At 65.9% G+C, this 10,199-nt stretch overlaps 1 protein-coding gene across 1 annotated transcript; it reads right to left on the bottom strand.

The window, feature by feature from the left end:
• Positions 1 to 2,681: 2,681 nt before the first annotated feature.
• LOC137465898 (vitelline membrane outer layer protein 1 homolog) lies at positions 2,682 to 7,834 on the bottom strand. The gene is made up of 3 exons (XM_068177905.1): positions 7,619 to 7,834; positions 4,027 to 4,127; positions 2,682 to 3,000 (listed from the first exon to the last, which is right to left on the bottom strand). Exon 3 carries the CDS (start codon positions 2,934 to 2,936, stop codon positions 2,697 to 2,699), a length of 240 nt encoding a protein of 79 aa, XP_068034006.1. The 5' UTR covers positions 2,937 to 3,000; positions 4,027 to 4,127; positions 7,619 to 7,834; the 3' UTR covers positions 2,682 to 2,696.
• Between the last annotated feature and the right edge of the window lie 2,365 nt (positions 7,835 to 10,199).

Genomic DNA, 10,199 nt, shown 5'->3' with positions numbered 1-10,199 from the left:
CCGGGGTGTACCGCCGGGGGGAGGGGCGGTGTCCTTATATGGTGATGGTGACGTCATCGCGGTCACGACTCTGACTGCGCCTGCGCGGGGCCGGCCGGGTGCACCGCCGGGGGGAGGGGGCGGTGTCCTTATATGGTAGTGGTGATGTCATCGCGGCCAGCGCCGTGGGCTTGTACTGGTTTGTACTGGGTTTTACTGGTTTGTACTGGGTTGTACTGGTTCGTACTGGTTTGTACTGGTTTGTACTGGTTTGTATTGGTTCGTACTGGGATGTACTGGTTCGTACTGGTTTGTACTGGTTCGTGCTGGGTTGTACTGGTTTGTACTGGTTTGTACTGGTTTGTACTGGTGTGCGGCTTTCCACGCCAGGGATTCCCCCCTGTTAGTGCCCTCCCAGTGCTCCCAGTATCCCCCCAGTGCCTTCCCAGTGCTCCCAGTAACCTCCCAGTGCTCCCAGTATCCCCCCAGTGCTCCCAGTATCCCCCCAGTGCCTTCCCAGTGCTCCCAGTATCCTCCCAGTGCTCCCAGTATCCCCCCAGTATCCCCTCAGTGCTCCCAGTATCCTCCCAGTGCTCCCAGTATCCCCCCAGTGCCTTCCCAGTGCTCCCAGTGTGCCTCCCAGTGCTCCCAGTATCCTCCCAGTGCTCCCAGTATCCCCCCAGTGCTCCCAGTATTCCCCCAGTGCTCCCAGTATCCCCCCAGTGCCTCCCCAGTGCTCCCAGTATCCCCCCAGTGCCCCCCAGTGCTCCCAGTATCCCTCCCAGTGCTCCCAGTATCCCCCCAGTGCCTTCCCAGTGCTCCCAGTATCCCCCCGTAACCTCCCAGTGCTCCCAGTATCCCCCCCAGTGCCTTCCCAGTGCTCCCAGTATCCCCCCAGTATCCCCTCAGTGCTCCCAGTATCCTCCCAGTGCTCCCAGTATCCCCCCAGTGCCTTCCCAGTGCTCCCAGTATCCCCCCAGTGCCTTCCCAGTGCTCCCAGTATCCCCCCAATGCTCCCAGTGTCCCTCCCAGTGCTCCCAGTATCCCCCCAGTGTCCCCCCAGTGCTCCCAGTATCCCCCCAGTGTCCCCCCAGTGCTCCCAGTGTCCCCCCAGTGCATTCCCAGTGCTCCCAGTATCCCCCCAGTGCTCCCAGTATCCCTCCCAGTGCTCCCAGTATCCCTCCCAGTGCTCCCAGTATCCTCCCCCCAGTGCTCCCAGTGTCCCCCCAGTGCCCTCCCAGTATCCCTCCAGTCACACCACATCACCTCCCAGTGCTCCCACTATCCCCCCAGTGCCTTCCCAGTGCTCCCAGTATCCCTCCCAGTATCCCCCCAGTGCTCCCAGTATCCCCCCAGTGCCCCCCAGTGCTCCCAGTATCCCCCCCAGTGCTCCCAGTATCCCCCCCAGTGCCCCCCAGTGCTCCCAGTATCCTCCCAGTGCTCCCAGTATCCCCCCAGTGCCTTCCCAGTGCTCCCAGTGTGCCTCCAGGCACACCACGTCACCTCCCAGTGCTCCCAGTATCCTCCCAGTGCCTTCCCAGTACTCCCAGTATCCTCCCAGTGCTCCCAGTATCCCCCCAGTGTCCCCCCAGTGCTCCCAGTATCCTCCCCCCAGTGCTCCCAGTATCCCCCCAGTGCCTTCCCAGTACTCCCAGTATCCTCCCAGTACTCCCAGTATCCTCCCAGTGCTCCCAGTATCCTCCCAGTGCTCCCAGTATCCCCCCAGTGCTCCCAGTATCCCCCCAGTGCTCCCAGTATTCCCCCAGTGCTCCCAGTATCCCCCCAGTGCCTTCCCAGTGCTCCCAGTATCCCCCCAGTGCCCCCCAGTGCTCCCAGTATCCCTCCCAGTGCTCCCAGTATCCCCCCAGTGCTCCCAGTATCCCCCAGTGCTCCCAGTATCCCCCCCAGTGCCTTCCCAGTGCTCCCAGTATCCCCCCAGTGCTCCCAGTGTCCCTCCCAGTGCTCCCAGTATCCCCCCCAGTGCCTTCCCAGTATGGTCCCAGTGCTCCCAGTATCCCCCCAGTGCTCCCAGTATCCCCCCCAGTGCCTTCCCAGTATCCCCCCAGTGCCTTCCCCAGTGCTCCCAGTATGTCTCCCAGTGCTCCCAGTATCCCCCCAGTGCCTTCCCAGTGCTCCCAGTATGTCTCCAGGCACACCGCGTCCACCCCCAGTGCTCCCAGTATGGTCCCAGTGCTCCCAGTATGGTCCCAGTGCTCCCAGTAACCCGTGCAGCTGCTTCTCGGAGCCAGTGCTCCCAGTGCTCCCAGTGCTCCCAGTTACTGCCGGACTTTATTTGGTGGCCCACAGGTGACAATGGGGGCTCAGGGTGGCCAGGGGTGGCTCCCAGGTGACATTGGGTGGCCCAGAGGTGACCCGGGTGGCTCAGGGTGGCCATGGGTGGCTCTCAGGTGACATTGTGGGCTCCTAGGTGACCCAGGTGGCTCAGAGGTGACAATGGGGGCTCAGGGTGGCCATGGGTGGCTCCCAGATGCCACAGGTGGCTCCCAGGTGACACTGGGGGCTCCCAGGTGGCTCAGAGGTGACATCAGGGGCTCCCAGGTGACACTGGGGGCTCCCAGGTGACCCGGGTGGCTCCCAGGTGACCCGGGTGGCTCCAGGTGACACTGGGGGCTCCCAGGTGACCCGGGTGGCTCCCAGGTGACCCGGGTGGCTCCCGGGTGGCTCCCAGGGCGGCTCCGGGGCTCCACAGGCTCCCCTCAGGAGGTGCAGCAGAAGAGTTTGACGTCGTTGAGGCCGCTGCCGTCCGAGGGGTGGCCGGCGTCGACGCGGGTGCGGATGCCGCAGACGCCGCAGGACGCGTCGCACCGGTGGCTCCAGGCGCCCCAGTCGCCGCGGTCCAGCCCCCCGGCCTGGCGCCGGAAGATCCCCTCCGAGCAGAGCACGGCCATGTTGTTGGCCGCCGTGTCGTCCCACGGGCCCCGCGCGGCCTCCACCATCAGCTGGAAGGACACCAGGCGCTCGCCGGGGGGACAGTGCAGCGGCGGCTGCCACTCGCCCAACCTGCGGGGACAAAGGGACGGGTTGGGTGGCGTTGGCCGTGACTGGGTGATGGACACCGTGGTTGGGTGGCGATGGCCATGGTTGGGTCATGGTGGCCATGGTTGGGTGGCATTGGCCATGGCTGGCAGTGGTTGGGTGGCATTGTCCATGGTTGGGTCATGGGTGACCATGGTTGGGTGGCGATGGCCATGGTTGGGTCATGGTGGCCATGGTTGGGTCATGGTTGGGTGGCATTGGCCATGGTTGGGTCATGGTGGCCATGGTTGGGTGGCATTGGCCATGGTTGGGTCATGGTTGGGTGGCATTGACCATGGTTGGGTCATGGTGGCCATGGTTGGGTCATGGTTGGGTGGCATTGGCCATGGTTGGGCCATGGTGGCCATTGTTGGGTGGCATTGGCCATGGTTGGGTCATGGTGGCCATTGTTGGGTCATGGTGGCCATGGTTGGGTCATGGTGGCCATGGTTGGGTCATGGTGGCCATGGTTGGGTCATGGTTGGGTGGCTTTGGCCATGGTTGGGTGGCGATGGCCATGGTTGGGTCATGGTGGCCATGGTTGGGTCATGGTTGGGTGGCATTGGCCATGGTTGGGTCATGGTGGCCATGGATGGGTGGCAATGGCCAGGGTTGGGTGGTGATGGCCATGGTTGGGTGACATTGCCCGTGGTTGGGCCGTGGTGACCACGGTTGTGCCATGGTGGCCATGGATTGGTCACAGTGGCCATCACTGGGTCATGGTCGTCATGGTTGGGCCATGGTCGTCATGGTTGGGCCATGGTGGCTATGGCTGGGTGTTGATGGCCACGGTTGGGTAACGATGGCCATGGTTGGGCCGTGGTGACCACGGTTGTGCCATGGTGGCCATGGATTGGTCACAGTGGCCATCACTGGCTCACGGCGGCCGTGGAAGGACACAATGGGCGGGTATCACCACACCTGGTGGCCACCAACACCAGCTCAGACGGTGGCCCAGGGCTACCAGAGACAGGGACCCCCAGGGCCACGCCCGCCCCCGCGGTCACTCACGGCCCCACGCTGGAGGCGACCACGTCCGTCCCCGTGTCACACAGCAGCCGGACCCCGTTCAGCCCCGTGTCGTCCCCGAAAAACCCCTGGTAGGGCTCCACCTGCCGAGCGTGTCCCCCAAACTGTCACCGCCGTGTCCCCAAACGCCCCTGTCACCCCCGGGTGTCCCTCTGTCACCCCCTGGGTGTCCCTCTGTCACCCCCTGGGTGTCCCTCTGTCACCCCCCCGTGTCCCCAAACCCCCCTGGGTGTCCCTCTGTCACCCCCTGGGTGTCCCTCTGTCACCCTCAGGGTGTCCCCAAACCCCCCTGGGTGTCCCTCTGTCACCCCCGGGGTGTCCCTCTGTCACCCCCATGTCCCCAAACCCCTCTGTCACCCCCGGGGTGTCCCCAAACTTTCACCCCCCGTGTCCCCAAACCCCCTGGGTGTCCCTCTGTCACCCCCGTGTCCCCAAACCCCCTTGTCACCCCCAGGGTGTCCCCAAACCCCCCTGTCACCCTCAGGGTGTCCCTCTGTCACCCCTGGGTGTCCCTCTGTCACCCCCCGTGTCCCCAAACCCCCCTGTCACCCCCTGGGTGTCCCTCTGTCACCCTCAGGGTGTCCCCAAACCCCCCGGGGTGTCCCTCTGTCACCCCCCGTGTCCCCAAACCCCCCGGGGTGTCCCTCTGTCACCCCCCGTGTCCCCAAACCCCCCCTGTCACCCTCAGGGTGTCCCTCTGTCACCCCCCGTGTCCCCAAACCCCCCTGGGTGTCCCTCTGTCACCCCCCGTGTCCCCAAACCCTCCTGTCACCCTCAGGGTGTCCCCAAACTTTCACCCGCTGTGTCCCCAAACCCCCCTGTCACCCCCTGGGTGTCCCTCTGTCACCCTCAGGGTGTCCCTCTGTCACCCCCCATGTCCCCAAACCCCCCTGTCACCCTCAGGGTGTCCCCCCGTGTCCCCTCGTCACCCCCGTCTTTGTGTCCCCCCAAAACTCCCCGTGTCCCCTCTGGGTGTGTCCCCGTGTCCCCCCCGTGTCCCCCCCATATCCTCGTGTCCCCAACCCCTGCCATGTCCCCTCCATGTCCCTGTCCCCGTATCCCCCCTCTGTCCCTGTCCCCGTGTCCCCCCCGTGTCCCCGTGTCCCCCCTTGTCACTGTCCCTGTGTCCCCCCCGTGTCCACCTGTCCTCCATGTCCCTGTCCCCGTGTCCCCCAAACCCCCAATGTCCCTGTCCCCGTGTCCCCCTGCCCCCCAATCCCCTCCTTGTCCCCTGTGTCCCTGTCCTCGTGTCCCCCAGCCCCACACGTCCCTGTCCCCGTGTCCCCTCTCTGTCCCCCTGTCCCCGTGTCCCCCCAAATCCCTGTCCCTGTGTCGCCTCCATGTCCCCGTGTCCCCCAACCCTTGCCATGTCCCTGTCCCCGTGTCCCCCCCGTGTCCCTGTCCTCCATGTCCCCGTGTCCCTGTCCCCGTGTCCCCCTGTGTCCCTCTGTCCCCGTGTCCCTGTCCCATGTCCCCCTGTGTCCCTCTGTCCCCGTGTCCCTGTCCCCGTGTCCCCCTGTGTCCCCCTGTCCCCGTGTCCCTGTCCCCGTGTCCCCCTGTGTCCCTCTGTCCCCGTGTCCCTGTCCCCATGTCCCTGTGTCCCTGTCCCCATGTCCCCCTGTGTCCCCCCTGTCCCCGTGTCCCTGTCCCCATGTCCCCCTGTGTCCCTCTGTCCCCGTGTCCCTGTCCCCATGTCCCCGTGTCCCTGTCCCCCATGTCCCCCTGTGTCCCTCTGTCCCCGTGTCCCCCCCATGTCCACGTGTTCCCCAACCCCCGCCATGTTCCCCCCGTGTCCCCCCATGTCCCTGTGTCCCCAAGTGCCCCCCGTGTCCCCCGTCCCTGTCCCCCTGTCCCCTCCGTGTCTGCCCCGTGTCCCCCCATGTCCCTGTCCCTGTCCCTGTCCCCATGTCCCTGTGTCCCCAATTGCCCCCCGTGTCCCCCGTCCCTGTCCCCCGTCCCCTCCGTGTCTGCCCCGTGTCCCCCCATGTCCCTGTCCCTGTCCCTCTCCCCATGTCCCTGTGTCCCCAAGTGTCCCCCGTGTCCCCCGTCCCTGTCCCCCGTCCCCTCCGTGTCTGCCCCGTGTCCCCCCATGTCCCTGTCCCTGTGTCCATGTCCCCATGTCCCTGTCCCTGTCCCCATGTCCCCGTGTCCCCCCGTCCCCATGTCCCTGTCCCCATGTCCCTGTGTCCCCCCGTCCCCGTGTCCCCCCGTCCCCATGTCCCTGTCCCCTGTGTCCCTGTCCCTGTCCCCATGTCCCTGTGTCCCCCAAGTGCCCCCCCGTGTCCCCCGTCCCTGTCCCCCTGTCCCCTCCGTGTCTGCCCCGTGTCCCCCCATGTCCCTGTCCCCATGTCCCTGTGTCCCCCGTCCCCGTGTCCCCGTGTCCCCCCGTCCCCGTGTCCCCATGTCCCTGTCCCTCTGTCCCCCTGTCCCTGTCCCCGTGTCCCCCCATCTCCCCATGTCACTGTCCCCGTGTCCCCATGTCCATGTCCTTGTCCCCATGTCCCTGTGTCCCCCCGTCTCCATGTCCGTGTCCCTGTGTCCCCCCGTGTCCCCAAGTCCCCCACCATGTCCCCACGTCCCCCCGTGTCCCCACATCCCCCCTCCGTGTCCCCGCCATGTCTCTGTCCCTGTGTCCCCTCTGTGTCCACCTGTCCCCCCATGTCCCTGTCCCCGTGTCCCCCAAACCCCCAATGTCCCTGTCCCCGTGTCCCCTCCATGTCCCCGTGTCCCCCAACCCTTGCCATGTCCCTGTCCCCGTGTCCCCCCCCGTGTCCCTGTCCCCATGTCCCCCTGTGTCCCTCTGTCCCCGTGTCCCTGTCCCCGTGTCCCTGTCATCCATGTCCCTGTGTCCCTGTCCCCATGTCCCCCGTGTCCCTCTGTCCCCGTGTCCCCCCTGTGTCCCTCTGTCCCCGTGTCCCTGTCTTCATGTCCCCGTGTCCCTGTCCCCATGTCCCCCTGTGTCCCTCTGTCCCTGTGTCCCTGTCCCCATGTCCCCCCTGTGTCCCTCTGTCCCCATGTCCCCCCCATGTCCACGTGTTCCCCAACCCCCGCCATGTTCCCCCCCGTGTCCCCCCATGTCCCTGTGTCCCCAAGTGCCCCCCGTGTCCCCCGTCCCTGTCCCCCTGTCCCCTCCGTGTCTGCCCCGTGTCCCCCCATGTCCCTGTCCCTGTCCCTGTCCCCATGTCCCTGTGTCCCCAAGTGCCCCCCGTGTCCCCTGTCCTGTCCCCCGTCCCCTCCGTGTCTGCCCCGTGTCCCCCCATGTCCCTGTCCCCATGTCCCCGTGTCCCCCTGTCCCCGTGTCCCCATGTCCCTGTCCCTCTGTCCCCCTGTCCCTGTCCCCGTGTCCCCCCATCTCCCCATGTCACTGTCCCCGTGTCCCCATGTCCATGTCCTTGTCCCCATGTCCCCGTGTCCCCCCATCTCCATGTCCGTGTCCCTGTGTCCCCCCGTGTCCCCAAGTCCCCCCACCATGTCCCCACGTCCCCCCGTGTCCCCACATCCCCCCTCCGTGTCCCCCGCCATGTCTCTGTCCCCGTGTCCCCTCCGTGTCCCCTCCGTGTCCCCCGTGTCCCACCTTCAGCTGGACCCCGACGGCGAAGGACCCCGGGGGACAGAACTCGGCGTCCCCCCATTGTCCCCAGGGTCCCCCCGTTTGTCACCACCAGCGCTCCGGGCTCGTCCAACCCCCAGGTGAGGAAGGGCTCCTGGTGGGGGCTGGTGTGGCACATCTGGCGCTGCGAGGCCACCAAGCTCCCCCGGAGGGCCACCAGGGCCACCAAGAGGCGCAGGGACAGAGCCATGGCTGAGCCCCCCCTTCCCCCGGCGTCACCGCGGGATTTGTAACCGCCCCGAGGGGACAGTGACCGCGGGGGTGGCACTGGGAGGGCCACCTATGGGGAGGTGACACGTGTGTCCCCAACCCCGAGGTGTCACCGGTGGTGGGGGGCGGAGGGGAATGACCCAAGGGACATCCCGGGAGGAGTCTGGGGAGTTTTGCTTTCGTTTTGGGCTTTTTTGGGTTTCTTTTCCTGGAGTTGATCCCCAAATGTCCCAAAGCCACCAGGAGGTGCCACCACCAAGAGGTGCCACCACCAGGAGGTGCCACCACCAAGAGGTGCCACCACCAGGAGGGTCCCGACCCAGGTGGTGCCACTGAAACCGCAGGAAAAACAAAAACAAACCCAAAAACTCTCCGAAAATAATTGTAATGGTCACTTTTCCTCACTGGTTCCCAGTTCTCCCAGTATCCCCAGTATCCCCATCACCCATTCCCATCACTCCCAGTTCTCCCAGTATCCCCAGTTGCCGGTTCCAGCCCGCCCAGACGCGGTAGCGGTGGTTGAGCTTTGGGTGGCCGTGCAGGCCGTGGCGCGTGCCCAGTGTCCCCAGTGACCAATTCCCAGTATCCCCATCACCCATTCCCAGTTCTCCAGTATCCCCAGTATCCCCATCACCCATTCCCATCACTCCCAGTTCTCCCAGTATCCCCATCACCCATTCCCATCACTCCCATCACTCCCAGTTCTCCCAGTATCCCCAGTTGCCGGTTCCAGCCCCGCCCAGACGCGGTAGCGGTGGTTGAGCTTTGGGTGGCCGTGCAGGCCGTGGCACGTGCCCAGTGTCCCCAGTGACCAATTCCCAGTAGCCCCATCACCCATTCCCAGTTCTCCCAGTATCCCCAGTATCCCCATCACCCATTCCCATCACTCCCAGTTCTCCCAGTATCCCCAGTTGCCGGTTCCAGCCCCGCCCAGACGCGGTAGCGGTGGTTGAGCTTTGGGTGGCCATGCAGGCCGTGGCGCGTGCCCAGTGTCCCCAGTGACCACTTCCCAGTATCCCCCATCACCCATTCCCAGTTCTCCCAGTATCCCCAGTATCCCCATCACCCATTCCCATCACTCCCATCACTCCCAGTTCTCCCAGTATCCCCAGTTGCCGGTTCCAGCCCTGCCCACACCTGGTAGCGGTGGTTGAGCTTTGGGTGGCCGTGCAGGCCGTGGCGCGTGCCCAGTGTCCCCAGTGACCAATTCCCAGTATCCCCAGTATCCCCATCACCCATTCCCATCACTCCCATCACTCCCAGTTCTCCCAGTATCCCCAGTTGCCGGTTCCAGCCCCGCCCAGACGCGGTAGCGGTGGTTGAGCTTTGGGTGGCCGTGCAGGCCGTAGCGCGTGCCCAGCGCGCCCTGGGCGCAGGCGCGGCCGTAGAAGACGCGGCGCACGCGGGCGTGCAGCAGCGCCATGGCGCACAGCGCGCACGGCTCGCGCGTCACGAACACGTCGCAGCCCGACAGCAGGTACCCGCCCGTGACGTCATCGGCGCCGGGCGCGGCATCGGGCGCGGCACCGGGGCACTCGGCCGCCCCCGGGATGACGTAGCCCGTCAGGTCCACGGGGACGTCGCCGAGGGCCAGCAGGTCCAGGGGGATGTCGGCCACGGTGACGGCATTGGTGGCATCAGAGGTGGCACCAGGCGTGGCGCCAGGGGTGGCATCAGAGGTGACATCAGAGGAGGCACCGAGGTCCTTGGTCATTCCTGGGATCACATGACCCATCAGGTCCATGGGGACATCGGAGGTGACATCAGAGGTGGCACCGAGGTCCTTGGTCACTCCTGGGATCACATGACCCATCAGGTCCATGGTGACATCGGAGGTGGCATCAGAGGTGACATCGGGGTCCTTGGTCACTCCTGGGACGACATAGCCCGTGAGGTCCATGGGGACGTCGCCGTGGGCCAGCAGGTCCATGGGGATGTTTGCCACGGTGGCGTCACTGGTGTCACCTGGGGTGGCATCAGGGGTGGCACCGAGGTCCTTGGTCACCCCTGGGATCACGTGACCCATCAGGTCCATGGGGACATCGCAGGTGGCATCGGGGTCCAAGGTGACGTCACCGAGGGTGGAGTCGGTGTCACGCATGGTGACGTCACGGTGCCCGGCAATGACGTCATCAGAGCCGCCTTCGGCGGCGGTGCTGCCGCGCCCAACGGTGACCTTCCCGGCGATGACGTCACCGCCACCGGTGCTGACGTCACCGGCCGTGACCTTGGCAACCTTGGCCCCGACGCCGCCGTCCCCTCGCCCATCGCCGCTGTCCCCGGGGTGTCCCCTCCGCCGCGCCCTCCCCGTGACGTCACTGCCCGCCGCGATGAT

This window comes from Anomalospiza imberbis, unplaced genomic scaffold, assembly GCF_031753505.1.
Source record: "Anomalospiza imberbis isolate Cuckoo-Finch-1a 21T00152 unplaced genomic scaffold, ASM3175350v1 scaffold_1186, whole genome shotgun sequence".
NCBI lineage: Eukaryota > Metazoa > Chordata > Aves > Passeriformes > Viduidae > Anomalospiza > Anomalospiza imberbis.
The sequence above is the reverse complement of the archived record's forward strand: the minus strand, read 5'-3'. Positions and strand labels throughout refer to the sequence as shown.